The following is a 22,683-nucleotide window of genomic DNA, read 5'->3' on the forward strand; positions in this document are numbered from 1 at the left end:
GGGGCACTGCAAGGTTATGAGGCCAAGTGGGAGAATGCAGGGTGGAGTGACAAATGGGGGCCATCTTTGGAATCTCACACACGGCAGATGTTTGGACACATGAGATCTGGTCCATGTATCAGAGATGCATGAGCTTCAGTTTTCTTCTTTACTATTTAGTAGTTTGACAACACTTAGAATACTTATAGATTCCAAAAGACTTTGCATGCATTCACTCAGGCATCCGTTAGCCCTTAGAAGGCACTCCACCCCCCACCACCACTGCCTTCATCACTGATATCCCACCTCCCCAGGCATTGTGGCTGCCCTGACGTGGCCAGCCTCCCTCCTCTCGGTCGCCAATGTCATCGACAATCCCTGGGGCGTGTGTCTGCATCGATCAGCAGAGGTTGGCAAGCACCTGGCCCACATCCTGCTCTCCCGACAGCAGGTACCTGGGAATAGTGGGGCATGGGGAGGAAGACGGGGAGCAGGGAAGCAAGGGGGTTGACTTACACACAGACATCATATCTAAGACAAGCCCACGTCGGGGTAGCCCAGTGGCTTTGAGGGAGTGAATGATCTTCACTGCTCCTCCAGTTCAAGTGACAAAAGTGTCCTAGGAATGAATGACCAGTAAGAATGATAAACTCTGCATCTCTAGCAAGTAATCAGGTGAGGACTGAGAAAAAGAGGCGTCTGTAGGTATGGACAAGGCCAGGTGTTCTGTCCTAGAAGTATAGAGCTACCACTGAGCAAATCTTCAGTGGTCCAAACACCACGTCAAACAGTCAGAGGTCCATCCACAGTCCAGATAGTCAGAGGTGGGAAAGGAGAATGAAGGGTGCGCCTAGAAGTCACACCTGTTGCTTCCTTTCACATCCCTTGGCCAGCAGCCATCCATAGCTGCAGGGGAGTTGGGGAAACTTAGTCTTTGGCTGGGTAGCTGTGGGCCCAGAAAAACTCAGGGGTTTTAATAACCAAGGGCAAAGGGAGGATGGGTGTGGAGTGATAACCAGCAGCCTTTGTCATGGAGTTCCTGCAGAGCTGGAATACTGTTTGCTGGAGGGTTTCCACTGTAGTGAATGGAGATGAGATGGGGGAGGGTGGATGCATATATTGGCACAAAAACAAGGGACAGGGAGAGAGTCCTGAGATCAGCTAGACCTTTGGAACCCATCAGCTCCTTCCATGTAGAATTTGTACCCCAAAACTTTCTACAGGCAAACAAGAACTCAAAATGTACCGGACTTTCCAATATTAGAGCTTGATCCCATTTGACAATTGACTGTCCCTATTTCCAGTAAAATTGGTTTTTAATACAGAATTCCATTCCTAGCTAAATAATCCACCAAATAATAAGGATACTTTCATATCTGGGGGAAAAAAAAAGAACTTGTACCCAAATAGCCCACATAACTTTCTTTTTCTTATGAGTTGCCTTCTCTACAAGTTCTTTCATCAGAAAATTCCTCTTTACATCTAACTTACTACCTCTTCTTGTAGTTTAAGGCCAATATTTCAAATCCCGCTTTCCCATCTAGGAAGAGAACGGTTGTCCCCCTCCACCATGTCACTCTGCCTTCTTCCCCATTGCACCTCGGGGCACCTCCTGCCTCCTCTCCCGGCTCCAGAAGGGCCCCACTTCACTGCAGTCCTCGGCCACAGGGAGATGCGGAAGGAGAGACAGAGGCAGGGTAGTGATGTGTGATGAAAGGGAGTTAACCCAGCCAGCCACCTCGGAAGAAGCCAGCTCCCGCGGCAGGTGCACCCCTACATAAACAAGGGCCCCGACTCTCCTGATTGAGACATCAGAGCTCAGGGCTGGGAATAGCACGGGCGTGCTTCATTCAGCGCGAGGCAGGCGCTGAGCAGTGTGCCAGGGCTGCCGTTGTCAGGGTGGATGTTTTGCTAGGACTGGCTCTGCACCTTCCCCCCAACACCTGTGTCCTTTCTCCCCCAGGGCCGGCGGCCTGTCACCTTGATCGGCTTCAGCCTGGGAGCCAGAGTCATCTACTTCTGTCTGCAAGAGATGGCGCAGGAGAAAGGTAAGCCTGGCTTATTGTCGCAGGTGGAAACCCTCCTGGCGTCCATGTTCTCAGCCCTTAGTTAAAAGTTTTAAATAGTTTGAAAAAGACAAAGTAGTTAAGTCATTTGGAACATTGTGTATTTCTTCTGTACGTAAGTTAGAGTGGATGTGAGACTGTCCTCTAATAATGACATTGGCCTTTACGTTCCAATGCGGGATCTTGAGTGGGAGGTGTCTGAAATCGGGGTGTCAGCAGAGCAGCAGGGCCACGGTCCCTCTGAAGGCTCTAGGGGAGAGCCTCCCTCTTCCAGCTTCTGGTGGGGCCCGTGTCACTCGGCTTGCAGATGCCACACCCCCGTCTCTGCCTTTGTTCTCCCATCATTGTCTCCTTTGTGGCTTCTCACCTAAGAACATTGTCGGTGGCTTTAGGGCCATTCACATCCAGGATGATCTCATCTCAGGATCATGCAAATTTGCATGACCTACTTACATCTGCAAAGACATCTTTTCCAAAGAAAATCTCACTCACAGGTTCCAGGTGGGCACATCTTTTGGGGGAGCTACTGTTTAACCCTCTACAGACACCTTTGGGATCATGTCACACCATCCAAACACACACTTCCCAGGCTGAGGCAGTGGAAATCCTGATTGCCCTGCCCTGGGCCTCTGGCAGGTGAGACCTCCAGGATGGAAGGCTGGTTTGGGACAGATCTGTCAGCAGGGGCTTAGAGGGGTGAGGTGCACAGCATGGGGCACTTGGGGCGCTGCACTGTTCATGGGACCCAGGCTAACCTCTCTCCCATGTGGCACAGCAGGAGCAGAGAGGATTCCTTTTGTGGATGGGAAGAGTGGCAAAGAATTTTCAGTGATCTTGAATCTTCCATACATTCTGTTGGCCAAAGCAAATGATAGCCAAGCCCTAGGTCAGTGGGGTGGGGCAGTGTGCTCTGTCCACAGTGGAGTGGGAGGGGAGCAAATATTTGCCAAATGGTAATCCTGACTCTGACTCTGGGGAACTCAGAGGTCCTGAACCCAGAGAGCTGGGCACTTGTGCACAGTCTCTCCGATGGCCCCCAGGGGATTTGGGCCCAAGGCCACCCAGATCACAAAGTAAAATGAATAAAAAATGGACATACACATACTCACAAAAAATACACTCACATGCCTGCATATTGGCACACACACGTGGCCTTCATCTTCCTGCAGTTCTCCCACGCCCTCTTCCCAGCCATCCAGAAAGCCTCTGGCCTCCAGGGCTTTACAACTTAGCACCCCAGTCCCCACCTCCCCACAGAGGGGGGGCCAGGCACAGCTGGAAGGACGGCTCAGGCGCAGGCCTCCGCGGGCGTCAGGTGACGGGGCCACGCAGCTCCTCCCCACTGAGATCCCACGTCAGTTACTGCGAGGGTGCCGGCTCTGGCATCAGGGCATCTGGTTTGAATCCCACACTCACTACGAAGCAGGTCGCCTAACCTCTGAAACACAGTATATAATAATAGTCTTAGCATGGAGGTGGTGAGGATTAAGTGCACTAGTGCAGATAAATGCTGGCATGTAATAAGAGCCTGGGACTGAGCATTTCTGTTATGCCAACATCTGTCTTAGGCTTTATACAAGGGAGCGAGCACATCAGATTAGAGCACCCCTGCGCACGTGGGTGACCCAGACCATGGACCGAGTTGAAGAAAAATCGGCCTCCCACAAGGGTGGGGGCCCAGTTCCGGTTCCTTTCTGTCCCTGCCCCCACCTTGCCCCCTCTTCCTTGGCCACCCCCTCCCAAGTCCTGGCCTTGTGTTACTCACGGGGCACCTCCAAGTCTCCAGCGGCCCAGGGTCATGAATGAATTAATTCACCCTCTGCCTGGAGCTGCTGTTCCATGTCTAATTCCTTCCAGCTTGGCCGTCTGGTTCCAGGCAGCCCTGCTTGTTTAACACCCAGTTAATCTGCACATGGAGGAGACCCTCTCCTAATTGCGGGAAAGCTGTCATTATCTGAGTTAAGGGATGTAAAAGAGGAATTAGTTTAATGCGATTGAATCCACTAATTGTTTTGTAGATTCCCTCAAGACTGAGTAGTAAAATGAGGCAATAAATCCCAGAGTCACCCTGAGCTCAGAAGCCTCAGCCAGCCTCCCCCACCCCTCCCTCCCAGCTACAGCCCGTCCTTCTCTCCCCTCCCCTAAGAAAAGCTGCCTGTAGCAGTCATCCTTTCCCAGGTTCACCTTCCGCTCTTGGTGGATGTTGCAAACAGCAGGGGGTTACTGCTTAGGGGTATGCTGCCATTCACCAGGTGACAAGGTGCCCCTCACCCGGGCCTGCCTCTCCCTCAAGCTCAGTGTGGGCAGCTTCCTTTCAAATAGGGGTCCAGACTACAAGCCCCGTGAGGGCAGTCGTGTCTGACCAACCTCTGTTCCTCCTGTACCCAGGATAAAGCCAACAGAGGGCGCTCTATAAGTGAGCTGTCAAACGTTATCAATGTTCACATCGTATCAGTCAGGATAGGCTAGGTTATGCTGCAGTGACAAACATCCCCTAGATCTTCAAGGAGTAACACAACAAAGGTTCACTTCTCATGCTGCCTGTCCACTGTGGGTAAGCAGAGGGCTCTGATCTTTGTAGCCGCTCAGAGATCCAGGCTGACAGAGGCTCCCTGCAGGGGGGATGGAGATTGTGGTGAGTTAGGCACTGGCTCTTACAATGTTTTCACCTGGAAGTAACACAACACTGTCACTCATGTTTCATTGGCCAGAGCAAGGCAAGTGGACATTCCTAACATCCAGGAAGGGCCAGTGAATGTATTCCTACCATGTGCTCAGAAGGGAAAGACGCAGAACTATGTCAGGAATGGCCCCGGTGGCTGCCACACACACCTGATGTCCACTGCAGGGAACTCATACTTCCATAAAAGTAGCATCCAATAGTGGGCTTCACTTCCTGAACACTCTCAGTTGGTAGCCAGAAGACCCTAAGTGGATTCTGGCCTCTGGAACTAATTCTCAGCTGAGGCCTCAGCCAGACACCATCCTCGCTGAGCCTCTGTGTCTTTATCTACAAAATAGGGACTTTCCTCTCTTCCCTTGTTTTGCCTTACAACTTGGGGGATAGAAGTACATCTTGATGGAAAGCCAGAGGGGAGCAGGCCCTGAGGATGCTTGACTGAGAGCCCCCAGGAGCCCCGGAGCTGGGCCAAGGAGCCCCATGCAGACAAAAGCAGGAATGACACCCAGCACATTACCCACCAGAGGACCAGAGCTGGGTCCAGTCTGGCAGGGAGCAGGCCCCAGGCAGGCAAAGCTCTGAGCTGTGTTGATGGTGATTGGCTCCAGACCGTGCCCAGGAGCCAGAGAAGCAGGGGAGGTGACCTGGTGAAAATGCCTTGAAAATGAAGAGGTGCCCGCAAATGGGAGTGGCTGCACCAGTCAGAGCAGCGGTGGCAACTGCAGCCACTCATGAGGGCCCAGCTCTCCGCCTGGTTCTTGCTCGGGGATGTATGTACCGTCTCCTCAACCCTCACAACGACCTCACGAGACGAATAGTCCTGCCCCCATTTTTCAAATGAGAAGAGTGAGGCTTAGAGAAAAGTGGAGTTGCTTGCCCGAGAACTACAATTTTGACACCTTTCTCTGACTCCAGAGCTCCTGTTTATACTATTATTTGGGGCCCCTCCTGGTTGGATGTTTTCACTCAAAACAGTGTCTCATATCAGACCTTCCCAGTAGAGAACTAGTCAAAATCAAATTCACTCCATTGGCTTGTGTCCGTGAAGCACCTACTGTGTGCCAGGCACTAGGCTGGGCTTTGAGGAGATGGCGACAAACCAGCCAGTACAGCTCCTGCCCTCATGGAGCTGACAGTCCAGCCTGTTAAATAATCTGCCCTCCCTGAGACATGAGTTGGGGTCTTGCAGAATGGCTGTGGGAGTTGGCAGTGATGTGTGTCAGTCATCTGAAAAGCTCTCAGTGCACAGTAGGTGCTCAGGAAAAGGAGCTCTTACTGTTCTTCCATACCAAGTTCTAGGGCAGCCACCTGGGTGAGGCTGACATCCTTAATCTGAGTGTCCTGCCCTTATGTGGAGACAAATGGCTCCACCACATAAAGCCTGTAAGTACTTGGTTTAGGAAATAGAAGGAGACACAAGAAGCCAGCCCCCCAGAATGCAGTCAGATGCTCAGCAAAGCTTCCAAGTGTGCTCTGCTCCTCCCACAGCCCAGGCAGGTGGTTTGGGTTTGCAGGGGCTCCTCGGGGGCTGGACCACTCTCTACCCGTATGTGTGCGTCACCTTAGAGACTGTCAAGGTGTCTGCTGAGCTTTCTCCGTCAGTTAGTTAGATTCTCAGAGCCATCTTGCCACATATTCAGGTGTGCCCAGGCTGAGTGGAAGGACTGACTCCCAGTGGGACTCCCTTGCTTTCTAGATGAGTATTTCAATGCCTGATGTGGCTGGGGAATCTTCATGCAGAAATAGACCCAGATTCAGCGGGAGTTAACTGAGATCCCTACTTCCTGCTTCCCTACTATGTACCAGACCCAGCTAAACACTTCACATGCCTTGTTTTATTTACTCCTCGCAATAATCCTATGAGGTTTTAATTATCCCCATTTTGCGGATGAGGAAACTGAGGCTTACAGAGGGGGCGTAATTAGTCCATGGTTGCAGGACTGGTAATGATGCAGCTGGAATTCGGATCTACAATGGCTAACCCAGGCCCTTTTTCATGACTTGTTCTCTAATTCTTATAGCAACCTAAGGTCAGGATAATTATCTCCATTTTACAGCTAAGGCTTAATGTGCTCAGGTGGGTCCCTTAGGATTTTTTGGTTTCAAGTCCTGAGATTCCCATCAACTGCCTTCCTTCAGCCACACCCAGAGCTCCTCTCTGCCAAGAAGGAAAACAGGGAGTTCCTGGTGACTCCTGTCTGCTTTTGTCCAGGCATCCTGTGGCTTTACACCTGTCCTCACCGTCCTTTCCCCTACCCCGCCCCAAGGCGTGGAGCCAGCGCAGACGCATCCTTCAGGGTGGGGCTCACAAGCTCCCTCCTCCATGTTCCACGTGGAAGGAAGCCTCAGACCAGGGAGCATTTAGAAAGGTTGTTTCTTGCCAAAAGGTATAAACTAATTAGACTTCAGAAGATCTGGCTTGCCAAATTACACACACACACCAGGTTCTTAAAGGGGAAACACACACACACTCAGGATCCCCAGGGTTACTGATCTTTTTTCCATCAGTCTGGTCTTGATGAAAAAGCAGCCATTTTCTCCTGAGGTTATTATTGGTGGAGCCACAAGGACGCAGGCTCTCCAGACGTCAGCATCCCAAACACTGGGGACAGGATGCTTATTAGGGAGTCAGCAGCTCATAGGAAATGCTCCTTCATTTGGGGAACTAGAGCTGGACAAGGTGACCCCATTATCCTTGCTTTACTTCAGAGGGTAAAGTGTGCATTTGTTTGTTTTTGGTGTCGGTCACCACAGATCGGAGGTCTGTGCTGATGCCTAACGGTGACAGTTTATGTTTTTTTATTGGACTATAGTTGGTTTACAATGTTGTGTGAATTTCTGGTGTGTAGCAGAGTGATTCAGTTATATACATATGTATACATATTCCTTTTCATATTCTTTTTCATAATAGGCCATTACAAGGTATTGAATATAGTTCCCTGTGCTGTACAGTAGGGACTTGCTGTTTATCTGTTTTATACATAGTAGTGTGTATTTGCAAATCCTGAACTCCTAATTTATCCCTCCACCCCCGCCTTCCCCTCCGGTAGCCATAAGTTTGTTTTCTATATCTGAGTCTGTTTCTGTATTTGTTTGTGTGTGTGTGTGTTTAGTTTTTTTAACTCTGATCCTCACGCATCCTCAGGAGGCAGGCGTGTAATTCAGCACATTTCACAGAGAGGCAGACAAGGACCCTGAGACTCAGAGTTGAAGGGATTTGCCCAAAGGCAGAGCCGGGAGATGGCAGAGCTGGAATCTGCGCCCAGCGCCCAACCCTGAAACGTGGGCCACTCTCCTTGGTCCAGCTGCCCCTGCTCCCTGCCTCCCCCTTAAACAGCTGTCTGTCTCTGCATTCACAGCTTTGGGTCTGGCATTGTCTGTTCTGTTCGCCACTCCTGGCCCAGGACTCAGCACACACGAGGTACCCGATACCTGTCAGCAGTTGATTCGTTAACGAGGGACGTGAAAACCCCATGAAGTTTGCTGTGAGTGCTGCTGCTGCCGAGAACAGGGCCAAGGCCTTCGGGTGGTGACAGGCTTGAGCTGCCTCAGCTCAGCACAGCCCCCGAGACCCGGGCCAGCTGAACAGCCTATCGCCCAAGCCTCCTAGTGACCCAGGGCCCTTAGGCCGCTCGGCTTCCAGGCTTCCCCGCAGGCGCCATCAGCCTGCACGTGTTCACTCTGCACAGTGATCCCGCCTGCCAAACATTGGGGCCTGTGGGCAGGAAATGAATGCAGCCAGAATTCCCAGAGACGAGCAGTCCACCTCTGACAGCGCTCCATCAGCCAGCCGGCAGGAGGAATTTGCTCCGGAAGCAACTGACCCTCCGACCAAAGGCATTTCTGGCCCCAGCAGGTGGCAAGGGTGGGTGGAGGGGCAGTGCCTAATGCCAAGAAGAGCCACGATCCAGGTACTCCCCGACGGCCCCTGGGCCCCTGGTCACAGTGAATTGTCCATTTTTCTATGTATTTACTTGACAAGATTTCAGAAATTGAGTAGTTGGACAGAGCTCAATTCAAACTGACTCAGGGTATCTGGCTGAGCCAGGAAACGGCCACACAAACTGAGAAATCAGTTCTGCTTCAGTTATTTATGCATTTATTCTCCTCTCCACGCCCAAAAGATCGGAAGGGAGTTAGTGACATGACATAGTGTCTCTGGCCGGTGGCCCTGTCCATGCCGTTGGCAAGACACCGTGTGATAAGCCAGCTTGCCGGTTCATGTTTTCACTCAGCCAATCAAAGCCCACAGGGCCCGCCGCGCTCTGGGCATCTCGGAGCGCGTTAATTACGTCGGTCCTGGCTCCCCCACCTCTTCTTCTTCTGTCTTCTGGCTCCATTTGATTCCTGCTCTTTGTGCCTTCAGGATGCAAGGGATGGTGACCTGAGCTCAAGTCCAGGCTCTGCTGGTTACTGTCTAGGTGGCGTAAGGCAAGTCACCTGACCTCTGAGCTTCAGGCTGACTAGTCAGATGGGAAGCTGAGGCCTCTTGGGACTTAATAGCTACTGCTTGTTGTACATACCGTGTACCAGGCACTCTGCTAAGTGCTTTGCATGTTTTCTGACCCTAAGATGTAGGTATGGATGTTCCTGTTTTGACAATGAAGAGGTTGAGGGCCGGGACCATATCCATTTCCTTCTTCCTTGTGTCACCAGCACTGGGTGTGGGACTTGGCACAGAGAAGAGGTACATAAAGGTATATATGGAGGGCCCAGGGTCCAGCTCCAGCCTGACTGCCCGGGTGGCCTCTCAGTAAGGTGGCTGTGACCACACGGTGCTTGGCAGTGAATCAGAGTTCCTTGCTCCCGCCTCCAGTAGTTTATCCAGGAGGATTTCCCAGGCTCACTGTGGCTCGCTGCCTCTGAGCTCTCTGGAAGAAACTAACATCTTCAGACTGGCAGCTCCCAGGGAAGGAATGGAGCAAAACGTAGGATTCGTTTTCTCCTTTAATAAAACTTTTGAACAGGTTTGGCTGCAGACTAGGCTGACCCCCTTTGAAAGGCATTTGCGTCCTCTTAGCAACTCAGACATCCTTGACCTTAGCGGTCGCACCTGCTGAAGTGCGTTTGCTCGCACACGGAACCTGGGTTGTCTCAGCTGTGTAAAAGCGGGGCCCAGGGGCCTTGCTCTGGCCTCACCTCTGGGGCCCGGCCCCCCTGCTCCACCATTAATTAACCCTCTAGGCTTAGTCACCGCTTGATCCATGTCACCCTCCTCCCACCAATTGGCCATAGACCCCCAGTGCCAACTAGGGTGCTGGTGTCCAGATATGTCCAGGGGGGCCGCTGGCACCCCAACAGAGCCCCGAGGGCTTCAGTGCCTGGGTGGCCAGCATGTCCCCAGATCTGCTCCTCGGCCTTTCAGAAACATGATTTTATCCATTTGGAACCCCGAGCTGATCAGAGGCCCACTAAGCACGTTGGCAAGAGACCGTGTCGGGAACTGAAGGCTGATTCATTTCGGCCCACCAAGAATTGTCACTTGCAAGGAGATGGAGCAGGCGTCCGTGCTCCCTGTCCAAGCTTCTGGGCAAAACAGACTATCTGCCAGAGCTTCTGCAGTGAGCACAGGGAGACGGACGGCATTCTCATTCTGGCCCTGGTGAGCCCTGAGGACCGTCCCAGTCCCATGGACAGATCCCCTCTCCAGCGACTGCTTCCAGTTTCCTTCCCTCCCTGGCCATCCCCTCACCCAGAGTTTAGTGTGAACAGGCCCTGTGCCTGAGTCCTGGTTGATAAAAACTGAAGAATCCAGACCCTGGCCAGTGAGGAGCATTCCTGTGGGGACTGGGGGTTCCAGCAGGGGAAGCAAACACCCCAAGTCCTCTTAATTTACATATTAATGAACCGTCTCAGTTCACAGCATTCTGTAATGGAAACTGTCGGGTTATTTTCCCTCTGTATCTAAGATGTCCATGACCATCAAGCCTGCTTAGCCGCCATCACCAAAACAGCTGTCTTTTAGAAAATTGCCTGGCCTGTTTTGTAGAACAGAAGACTAGAACATTCCTGCCTCTAGTTAGTGTGTTCCCCACACTTTGTGTTTTAATGACAGAGTCTGAGTTTGGGGGCCTCTGTCCCTGCCACCCCAGCACGGATGTCCCCGTGTGAACTCTGACCTTTCAGGTCTCCAGTATGTTCTTTATTCTTCATTTCTTCCATCTTTGGTTCACTCATTTACTCATCCATGTATTCATGCAAAGCCTCATCTCCTGGATTTCCACGACTTCTCAGGAAATCCAGCCGTGAGAGCAACAGCTTATAGATAAATGTAAAACATTAGAACCAGAAAGAACACCGATGTGAGCAGGAGGGGTGAGGCGGTTGGGAAGCCCAAATGCAGGAGAGTGGACTTTGCAGCCGGGCCTGGATCTGAATCCCAGCTCTGCCACTTACTAGCTGAGCACATGTACCTAGTCCCTGTGCCTCAGTCTCCTCGTCTGTGAAATGGGTCTACTAATGCCTTCGTCAGAGCATGACTAGAAGGATTAAGTGGAATAATACATGTAAAGCACTTAGCAGAAGGCTGACGAGTAGTCAGCATTCAGTCACCACTCTCTTTGTCACTTACTGTTATTGTTATATTTTCTCCTGTTATTACCCACTTGCTATCATTGAGCTGTGAATTTAACTACTAGCTTCCGAGCAATCGAAGCAAAAACAGAAAGCATTGAAAGAATATAAAGTACCTGTTTCTCACTTCCACGAGGGGACGTGGAGATGCCAGCTCCACAAGTAACAAGACCTTCCGTTTCAACCTGACATTCTGTCTGACGGTTGCACCCTCTCCTTTTAGGAGCGAAGTGCTCAGGTTCCGGCCCAATTAGCCATCAGAACCTCAAAAAGCTCTTGATGGAATGGTTACCCACCTGGAGCTCTGAGGACACGTCATGGTTGGGGATGACCTTTCCAAGGGGCTGCCTAATTGTCAGGTTGTCGCAGGGGTGTCTGCAGACACTCAGACTGGAGATGATTTCTTCAGCTTTGAGCACCTGGGTACTTGGAAGAATGTTAACTAGGGGACCAGTCCCAGGGTGGATCTTCATTGGGGTGATTTTACACTTTATAACTTAGCCGTGGCTGGAGATTGAGGCTTCAGGGGACTTTTGTTGAACCTGGATCACAGCTTAGAAAGCAGCGGAAAGCATGGCTTTTAGTGCATCCTGCCTGTTCATCCTACTTTCCTCTGCAGGAGTTTGATGGAGAACAGCTGCTCATCTCCAAAATAAGAAGCCATCCTTCCAAGATGAGGGGAAGCAGGAGGGGAGCTGACGTTTATTGAGGACCTACTGTGTGCCAGGTAGCAATAGACTCCATCTCAGTCTTCTTCCCAGTCACCTAGAAAGGTGTGGACGTCATTACACCTGGAAGCAGGTGTTAACAGTTTCCATTTTTATGGATGGGGAACTAGACGCCCAGGGAAGTTATGTGACTTGTCCAAGGGCACACAGCCAGTAACAAGCAGATCTGGGATTCTAATTTAGGTGCGTCTGACTCTAAACCACTTCCTTCTTTATGTTGCCTCTCGTCATAAGCTTGCAGCCCTCAAATTGCCTCAAATCTGAGTAAGAGAGTGGACACCAGCCTTAAAACAAGGGCAGTAACAGTACCAAATGCCTCATTGCAAGGGCCCAGATATTAAGCAGTTCCCAGGAGGGAGCCTTTCTTTCCAGGTGGCAGGGGAGGCTTCAAGGAGGAGGTGGCAGGTCTTGAGAGAAAAGGTAAACCTTGAGAGGCTGCAAAGGAGACAGGCCTTCGAGCTGGGGACTGGCAACAACAAAGACCCAGAGGGAGGAGGATGAACAGTCTGGGGAGGGCAGGCGACCTGAGCCAAGGTTTCTGCTGGGAAGTTGGCAGAGGTGAGGTTGGAGAGATGAGCAGGGTCCAGAACGCAGGGGTTGGACCTGTTGAGCGGAAAGCAGGGACCTGGACGCAGGCTGTGACTTGAGTCTTTCATGTCAGTGCTTTCACTTGATGTCTGTATTTACCCATCGGTCAGCTGAGGACCCACCACGTGCCAGCACCTGTGCAGGGCACCGAAGGGACAAAGGTCAGCCAGACTCCATCCGCCTGCTGAGATCACAGATGGGAAGGGCTCCCCGCCGATCACGCCCCCCACCCCATCCCAGCCACCCCTGCCTGTGGCTGCACAAACCTGCCCATCTGCTGGTCCCAAAGGCCCCTCTGCTCTCTCTCCGCTTCCCAGAGGCTGAGATCTCCAGCCGCCAGTTCAGCCCAGCCTTCAATACCCGATAAGAGGCTTGTTGAACTGCACCAAATGAAGCCAGTTGACTGAGTGCCCTTCCTGCCAGGCCCTTCCCAGTTAGAGTCTCATTTGTTCACAGTCACACAGGCATAAGTGAAGGAGCAGAGGGTGGGCCCCAGGGCTGCCTGACTCCCACAGCAGGACTCTCTCTATGGCCCCATGGGGACCCTAGACCTGTCCCTTAATTTGATAACTGAGTGTTGGCCCAGCTTATCCAGGATGCAAAGCTTGTTAAAGGCACCGCCAGGCCTGGAGTTCTCTTCTCAAAGTTCCTCTCAGGGACCCCAGGGAGTGGCAGGTGCTCTGGGGTGTGGTCAGCCCACCCCTTGGCAGTGGCATTTCAGGAAGCTTCTGGGGGAGGGCCCGACCCTGGAGACACCTGGTGCATTTCTGATCGCTGCAGCACCACCTTGTGGTGACTTTCAGGCTCACATTTCACAAGCCTAGCACCGAGGGGGTTTCCAGCAAGTGCTGGCTGGGGAGGGTCTGCCAGCTGCCTTCCATCATGGGCCTGTGCAGAACTGAGCAGCTGCTCCTGCTGCCTGAGAAACTCCCCTGTCACCTGCTATATCTTCCTTGTTTGCATGTATTAGGCATCAGTCGCTGTGCCGTCTGTTTCTGACAGGGAATAAAAAGTTGTAAAGCTTTGGGGGTTAGGGGTAAGAGGAAGCAACCACAGGGAAATCTTATTTTGTCCCTAGATCCAGTCACATTCAGTAAAGTACCAGTTGAAATATGACCACCTTTTAGAATAGCTGTGCCGTCAGAAAGCAAACCTCGCGTTGCAGTCCAAAGAACATCAAATGTTAAGTCGACTCAACTTGCTAAACTGTAGCCAATGCCGTGAAGCCAGCAGGTTGTCACCATTAGCAGGAGGGTACTAACCACTGTGGACTGACAGCCAGGTTCCCAACCACAGGAGTTATTAAACAGGTTCATGATTCGAGTCATTTCTTTTGGCATGGGTGTTCCGACATAATATTTTCATATCGACTCATAATCTTAAGTAAATTTATTTTATAAAGAACCATTACCTCAAATGGAAACTCAGTATTGTCATACCTGAAAGGAATCATTAAAACTTTAAAAATAAAACAATTCTTATAAGATCTAGCATGATGCTGTCCCCTGCCAAAGGCTCTGAGCCTGAGGCCTGTCCTTTTTCTTTAAAAAGAGAGATGACTAACATATGATGGAGAAATATTAGAGCTATAGTAGCAAGTTCTAGAGTGGCAACCGTGTGAACTGATTAGCCTGAAAATTCTCCTCCTACGAGTACTCCAGAAATGATAGGTAAACTATAGCAAATATGTTTTTAAACGCTTAGCTGAGCTTCCAAAAAGTAAAGGAAGTCACCAGAGGTGAGAAGCAAGGAGGGAGCAGGACCACAGTAATAAGCATGTTGCGCTGACTGGAAGGGAGGAAATTCAGGGAATTCAGAGACACAGGACCATGCCTCACTTGGGTTTAGGGTTCACGTTTACACCACCTGCGTGATCCAGGAATTCCCCAAGTCAAAAAACTGACACCAGAGTACTCTGGAGAAAAAATGGGTCCTCAATCTGAACTATACAGATTCGCATATAAGAGCAGCTTTAAAGATGAACTTATCTTTCAGATGAAAAAACACACGAGGGGAAAAACCCACTACATGGAAAAATTACAGACAAACTAACATCAGAATTAGGCCCTCAGTCCTCAACAGAGCAGTCTGAAGGAGCCCCCCACCAAAAACAAGGGCAGGTTTACAATTATTAAAGATATAAATTAGGGGGGTGAGGGTATAACTCAGGGTAAAGTGTGTGCTTAGCATACAAGAGGTTCTAGGTTCAATCCCAAGTACCTCCATTAAAAATTCTTTTATAAATAAATAAACCTAATTACCCTCCCCCCAAATAAGCAGGTTTACAATTATTAAAAGACATAAAATAAAACATTGAAAACAACTGTGTAGAGCAAGACACTGGAAAAAAAATAACAGGGAGATTTTAAAATAAATCAAATGGGAATTCTAGAAATGAAAAAACAGTCATTGAAATTGAAACCTTGGTGGATGAGTTAAACAAAGATAAGACAAAGCTAGAGAGAGAAATCATGAGTTGGAAGATTGATTTGAAGAAATTACCAACAATGCATCATGGAGAAATAAAGAGATGGAAAATAGGAAAGAGAAGTTAGTGTTTGACAGTTGCCTGCTACCAACTCCAAAAAGAAGAGAATAGGAGAGAGATCCAATTTATTGGCTGAGAATTTTCCAGACTTGATTCCTGAGTTTCAAGGAACATGAGTTTTGAGCAGGATAAATATTTTACACCTACACACATCATAGTGAAATTGCAGAACTTCAAAAAAAATTATTTAAATCACTACTTTAAAAATGATTTTAAAAAAATTACTTACAATGAAAGCTCAACTAGACATGTGATTTCTCAAAACAATAGAAGCCAGAAAAAAGAAAAAGAACTGCCAATCTAAAATTCTATATCCAGCTAAACTATCAATCAAGATGGAAGCCAAAAGATATTTTCAAAGACTGAGCAAGTTTACCTCTGACAGACCCTGCTACAATAACTAGTTAAGGATCTACTACAGTGAAGATTACTGTGATAACAGGGGGAGAGCATCTAGCACAGTTCCTGGAATCCAGGACCATGCTGGGTAAATGCTCTCTGCTCTTATCATAATTGAATAATAGCCTCCAGACCCTGCTCTGCAGCTGTGACCTCTGGCCCTCTAGTTCTGGTGTCTGTGCTTGATCCTGAACTTGATCAAGATCAGCACTTGAACACCCCACCTTGATCTTGCCTAAAGGCTTCTGCCTTGGCCTACTTTTCCACTTCTCTAGGTGGATCCTGCCTTCACTCAGGGCTCCCAAAAACCATGTCCCTGAAAACTAGCCACTTGCCCACAACCTGGCTGGGCCACCCCTGCACCCTGGCATCCTTCCCACCCAGTGTTCTTCCCACTCCTTCTTTCCACCAGGTGAGAATCAAAGAAACATTCATCTAGCACTGATATCACCAGAGACTTTTAACCCCTTGCTCACTGCACATGAGCTATCAGCACTTTGCAATGTCTCAGCAGTACTGTTCATATCTGTGATAGACTGATAACAAAAAAATGGCCCTAATTCTCCACCTGCCTTGTATCCACATCCTTTTCAATATGATGTTGAAGCTTTTTCCATCAAGAAGTGGAGTCAGTTTCTCCACTCTTTGAATCTGGGCTAGCCTTGTGACTTGCACTTGCTAAAAAAGGTAAAGGAAGTGACATCATGTCAGTTTCAAGCCTAGGCCTCAGAAGGCCTTGCACATGAATTCCACTCTCCTAGAACCTTGTCACAGTCCTAAGAATAAGTCAAGGCTAGCCCACTGGAGGATGGAAGACTACATGGAGCAAAGCCAAGTTATCTTAGCCAGCCCTGAGCCTGCCAACCAGCTGACTATAGGCACATAAGTGAGCCCAGGGGGATCAGGCATGCCTGGATAATCTCAGCAGAATTACCTAGCTCACTGGTAGGCTCATGAGAAATAATACATGGTTACCTTAAGCCTCTGAGTTTGGGGGTTGATTTGTTACACAGCAGTAGCTAGCTTATATAACATATATGATCTTTCATTTATGTATATGCATATATATAATGAAACGGCTTGTTTTATACTGGCTCACAGCCTGCAGTTTACCAGCAGCTGTATTTCTAAGTTATGTCATCTTACTCTGTTTAACCTTTCTGATGGGAAAATTGAGTTCACGTGTCAGGGTGTGAGCTTATTACCATAATTCTCCATCAAAAAATAGAAAGTGTGACATGTTTCACGTGGGCTCCTTTTTCTTTCTCTTTGCAATATCTTTTCACCACTTGGTTTGGCAAACGTTCCTGAGAACAAAGCAAAAGGTCATGTACCTTTGGCATGATGCACACATCAGGATATTAATCTTCAAGCAAATTTTAGCCTATTAGTGTGTCTCTTGAATCAACCAGATTGGAACTGTTAATCTTGGCAGGTTGTGTTGTTCTGTTTTTAATATATGATTTTAGAAGATGTCCCAGTTATCAAAAGACATATGTTTTGGTTCAAGATTATATTTGATCACAAAGGGAAATGAGACAGGAGAGAGGGAGAGAAAACGTAGGAATAACTGACTTCCACTACGCCTGTTACTGTGTGACCTTGGGCAAATTACTTAGTGTCTCTGAGGCAAGCTTTCCCCATCAAAAATGAGAGTAGTCCTAGGATCATTATGAGAAGTAAATGAAATGATGTACATGTGAAAAACACTTCGCCTATCCCAAGGTAAGCTGAGATGATGATGGTGATGAAGGAGGGGGATTTAGAAATAGAATACCACAGCTTTGTTCTTAAAAAAACAAAATAAAACCTTTGCAGCAAGAGTTCTCTCTTCAATTTCATTCCCAGCCCTTATGAAGTTAGACCAACATTGCCACCCATGATGTCTGAAGCATAAAACCAAGGCAAAAGAGTTTGCCAGTAAGCTCAGATACATTTAAACATCCTGACCCTTGAGCTCCTAAACTCCCACTTGGCCGAAAACTCTTTCTGGGCTGTCACTAGATATTAGCTGAAATGCAGAACAGACTGTCATCCAGGCAACTGCCTCTTTCAGCTCCATGATAGCAGACGTCGCATTTGATGTGATTTCTTTGCGTGGAATTGCGTCTCCAGTTGCTTTGTCCTCAGACAGACCCGGCTTTAGCCGCCCCGTGGAAGAGCTGGGGTGAACAGCAGAGAGAGGCCAGACATACAGATTAATTTCCAGGGCCCCAGGATGCAAGTAACAGCTTTCCCACTTTGCCAAATGAAAGAGATGGGGATCAAAAGGGAGAGATGAAGGCTTACTCCTTCCCTGAAGGATTCATCCTGAATCCTTGTAATATATCCAAACAGGCTGCTTTAAACGAGTCTCTCCAGTGTGAACCTCATTCTGCTGGGGGGTCGGGGGTGGAGGATGGTCAAAGCTTCTCTTTCTTCATCTATGTTTCCGCCCGGCTCCTGGTGACCCTCCCTCTCCCTTTGGCCACATCTGTGTGTTTATTGTCCACGCGTCTGTGTGTCTTTGGAATGGATTGTGTTTGTGTTCAGTGCAGTCCATATCATTTTCTTCAAGGTCTGTTTTCTGGACCCGCAGTCAGGAGATAATTTCCTCCTTCGCTTCCCTCCTTATCAGCACTCCACACACGCCCCCCTGCCAGGAGGGAGAAAATTCTTCTTTTTTGCTTCTGAAACTTTGGTCTTTGCAGCCCAGGAGAATCTCATTATTGACAACGTGATTGGCATGTGGGGGTGTGCGATGTTGCCTTCCCAGCCGTTTGATGAGTTTTCTGTGTGACTCCTAGAGTTGGCTGTTTAGAAATACCTGGAAACTGCTCTCTGCCCCTGCCTCACCTTTCACAAGCCCACCATATGGAAAAGACAAAATGGCCAAGGTAAATCTGGGAGCGGTCATTCCCAGTGACCAAGCATTCCCTTCTCGTTGTCCAAAAGGGTTCTCCGTGGGACTCTTTGAAAGAGCTGGCCCCTCCTGGTACATTTTAAGAATGTTTAATTTGACAAAAACTCAAGTATATATGATTTTCAAGACCAGAGCTATATTGTAAAGGGACGCTTGCTGCTGTGAACTGCCCATTCTCAGCTCTTGGGTTTTGGGGGAGGGTTGGTTTTTCGTTTTTGAAAAGCTAAGACCGTCTCCAGACGGTGTGTGAGGAGCGCCAGGTGGTGAAAGTGTCATATCAGGACTTGAGTGTGAACTGCCAAATGCATGATAAGGGCAATTGACAAGATAGAAACTGATTTATCTAAATTCTGAGTGATAAAAGCAAGTGAGGATGGTTGCACAACAATGGGAACATACTCAATACAGTTGAACTATATAATTAAAAGTGGTTAAGATGGAAAATCTTATGTTACGTGTCTTTTACCACAATTTTTAAAAAAAATTTTTCTAAGGAAGCGAGAAAGTGTTTAGTCACTGTTTACAGCTCTTCAGCCGCTTCTCTTCCAGAGGCTCTGCCCTGAAGGGGATCAAGGCTACCGTTCACTAGGACCACGTGCTCATCATCACCACTTCCCACCACTACTAACTCCTAAAACAGTGCCTGCGATTAGTGGCTGCTAGAAGCGGGCACCGTGACTAGAAATGGCCGAGCCATCTCCAAAGACAGTGCTTCATGCCCACCATTTTTACCTAGTCACCAAGTTGACCATCTGCTCGGGAATAACAGTGGAGCAGAAACCACTGACCACACCATGTACCAGACACTGCCCTGAGCATATAACCTCCCCAGCCCTGGACAATCAATATTATTCTGTTATCTCCATTTTACAGAGGAGGAAGCCAAAGCTCCAAGTTATTAAATAACTGACTTCAGTTCACACAGTAGCAAAACCAGGATTTGAACATATCTCTCTTGTGCCAGAGGTCAAGCCACTTCCCCTGGGCAGATGATCCCCAACCTTTTGTGCACATGGGCCCTTTCTAATGGCAAAGATTTCACAGCCCTGCACACGGTAGTTGCCCCACATTTCGTGTCTCCTGGTTGAAGTATGTAATGATCAAAAGCTACCTGAATCCAGGAATTCTGTGAGTCACAAGAGCATCTGACACAGTCTTAGAAACAGGACACCTGCTGTTGAGACAGGAGGCATTTCATTGGCTGACAGTGGTTTGTACTTGTGTTGTTTCTTGGGCCCTCAAAGTCACTCTGGATCTTTGCCCCCAGAGATGGGGCACCCTGAGCTGTACTGTGAATCATTGGAAGGATCTGAAGACCCTGAGCCTTCTTACTTTATTGACCAAGCCCAAGGGATTCTGTTAATACAGCTGATGTCAGATGCTCCTTGAGGGGGCTCCCATGAGCCCCTGGATCACATTGTCGGAAGCTGGGGGAGGAGACTGAGGCAGCATCAGCTTTGGAAGGACCATTCATTCTTCTTGCCCATTGCAGACTGCACTCAGTCACGGTAGCATCCATTACCCTGGAGCAGAGCTCTGGAAACCAGCAATTGGAGAGCTGGGCGCAGCGGTTAAATATTCTTCCATTGACTTTCAGTAGAGTCAACACTCTTCCTTTGTTTTTATCCAATCTACAAAGATCCTTAACTACAGCCTCTCAGAAAAAGTTATACCAGGAGGAAGATAAAAAGAAAAAAATCCTCCTTACATGTATTCTCAGCATGAAGGGTTCATCCTGCTGAGTCCCACGGCTGTCATCCATTCCACAAACACTTGCTGAGCTCAGCACCTGTGCCAGGCACTGTTCTAGGCACGGGGGTTCCCTGGGGAGCATAAAAAAGAACAGTCTCAGCCCTTGGGGAGATCCCGTGTAGCAGGAGACAAACTACAAAAAAGATTTTAAAACAGCAAGGTGCCACTGTAGAGCACAGGGAGCCACATCCAATACCTTGTAATAGCTTATAAGGAAAAAGAATATGAAAAGGAATATATATGTGTGTAACTGAATCACTAGGCTGTCCACCAGAAATTCACACAGCATTGTAAACCAACTATACTTCAATAGAAAAAAAAATTGAGAGATTTTAAAGATAAAATAGATGGTCTCAAGTGCTATGGAGAAAAATAAATCAGAGAAGGGAGATGGGGCACCTGGTAGGGGTGGGAGGTTGCATTTTCCTACTTTTGGAGGGTGACCGTTAAGCCAAGAGGTGAAGGAGGGATCGGGGAGGCTTGTGGATGTCGGAGGGAAGAGCCTCTGGAAGAGGGACCAGCACAGGCTAAGGCCTGACATGTTCTGGAACAGCAGGGCCAGTGTGGCTGGAGCAGAGGGAGCAAGAGGGAAGCATGCGGCAGATCACACAGGGCTTCAAGGGCTGTTGAAATGACTTTGACTCAGACTCCATGAGAGATGGGTCTCACGGGAGGTTCGGAGCACAGGAGGGAATTGCTCTGACTTTTCTGCTGCATAATTTGCATGCTGCACCATCCCCCCATGTTAAGTGTACAATTCGATGGTTTTTAGTGAACATGTCAAGTTGCACAACCATCAGCACGACCCAGTTTTAGAACATTTCCATCCCCCCTGAAAGATACCTTGTGCCTATGACTCGCATTTTAAAGGGATCGCTTTGGCTCCTGTGTTAAGAATAAAAATAAGAAGTAGAAGCAAAGAAAGTATGAGAAAGCAGTGTCTCTCACCGCACATGCGAGCGACAGAAAGGACTGAAAGTGGAGGGGGCAGAGGCAGGGCCGATAAAAGCTTTTTTTTTCTTAACTGTGGAGACTCCTTAATGCCAAAGTCATAACAGGATGAAGGGCCTCCCGCTTTAACAGTAAAAGTACAATATTAATAGCATACACAGCACTGTTTATAGAATGGGAAATCCAAGCCTAAAAGCTGGACCTGTCTGTGTCCTGAGCTTAAAGATGACCGATGAATGTTGGATCCCTGACTATTCGTAAAGCGATGGGACCCTCTTAATATCTTAAAAATCCACAAGAAGAAAAGTGGATGGTAGTGATAGGAATAAATCCCAGCATGGGCCCTGCAGTAAAAAGGCAGTGAGGTCATCTTATATTTGTTATTACTAAAATAATGTTAAATTCCAGTTTCTTTTGCTGGTCTTGAAAAGCAGGGGCATTCTGCACTGAATATACATCGTGATGTGAGGGATCGTCTGTGCCCATGGACGGGGCCTGCTTGACACTTCAAAATGGTACCTGAGTGAGGATTTTCTGTATTTTACCTGGAAGCCTGAAATCTGGTATTATCAAGTTTTGGACCAAACAGCGAGTTTTGACTCTTTTTTTTTTCTTTTCAGGATCCACTCCAGCAGCCAGAGTTGGCTCTTTCCTAACTCAGGTTTCCCCTCCTGGACTGTTCTGTTCTGGGAACAATACCAGATTCTCCCTTGGGTGGGTCTAAAGTGATTCTCGCTGATTTCCTCTAGCTAACACCTGTGTATTACCAAGAATCGGCCCCGACGCTTACCTCCACGTTTGCAACCTCACAGGGAACAAACAGTCTTTAAAACGTAAGAAGGACACATGTGAGTGTGGCGCCAGTCTGAGGATGAAGGGGAGGAAGTCTAGAAAGGCAGTTTGCAGCCAGGCTTCAGAGATGGGTGGATGTGTTTCCAGCTCGCCGCCTATCCTGACTTGATTTCACTGTGCTCTGAACTGTTTTATGAGGTTTTATGAGGTTCAGCTCGGCTTCAAAAGGCAACTACTTTTTTTTGCTTTTCGTAACAGCTGTCGGTTCGCTAGTTACAGCAACCTGGCAGTTGGTTGCTGGGGGCCATCTCATAGAGAATGCTGCAGTTCCACTGCCAGCCACAAGGGGTCCCAGCCCTCCAGGCATCAGCACCCAGGGCTGCAAAGCTGTCCCCGCTCCTCAGGTGGAGAGATTCTGTGCAGGTGCCCTGAGTGACCAGGCTCTGGAGAGGGCTGCTGAGCTCAGTCGTCGGCCCTGGGCCCTGGGCACTGTGGGAGCAATGATAACCCAACTGCGATCACTGTGGTTCAGGAGTTGTTACCTCAAACAGCAGAGAGAATGGCCCCAGGTCCCAGCAGCCCTCTGTATCAGCTTCTGGGCCCAGCTGTATTCTCACGGTGTGACCTGGGGCATGCCCCACCCCGCCGAGACTCAGTTTCCTCATCTGCCAAGAGAAGGGGTCTGAGTAATGTCTCCTTCTCTACAGCCTTGCTAGCAACATAAG

General features: G+C 48.8%; 1 protein-coding gene across 11 annotated transcripts in view; it reads left to right on the top strand.

Moving 5' to 3' along the window:
* Nucleotides 1-22,683, top strand: part of TMCO4 (transmembrane and coiled-coil domains 4) — a 77,730-nt gene that overhangs the window by 40,237 nt on the left and 14,810 nt on the right. For 6 of the 11 annotated variants that reach the window (XM_064493980.1, XM_064493983.1, XM_010997644.3 and 3 more), the window contains exons 11-12: nucleotides 294-430; nucleotides 1,943-2,027. In XM_064493980.1, coding sequence (XP_064350050.1) covers nucleotides 294-430; nucleotides 1,943-2,027 — 222 coding nt within the window. Of the gene's footprint in view, nucleotides 1-293; nucleotides 431-1,942; nucleotides 2,028-8,084; nucleotides 8,195-11,917; nucleotides 12,026-21,786; nucleotides 21,881-22,683 lie in introns of those variants that run through there. The other 5 variants (XM_064493984.1, XM_031464235.2, XM_064493985.1 and 2 more) reach the window with 3 other exon arrangements.

The sequence above is a fragment of the Camelus dromedarius genome, chromosome 14 (assembly GCF_036321535.1).
Source record: "Camelus dromedarius isolate mCamDro1 chromosome 14, mCamDro1.pat, whole genome shotgun sequence".
Lineage (NCBI taxonomy): Eukaryota > Metazoa > Chordata > Mammalia > Artiodactyla > Camelidae > Camelus > Camelus dromedarius.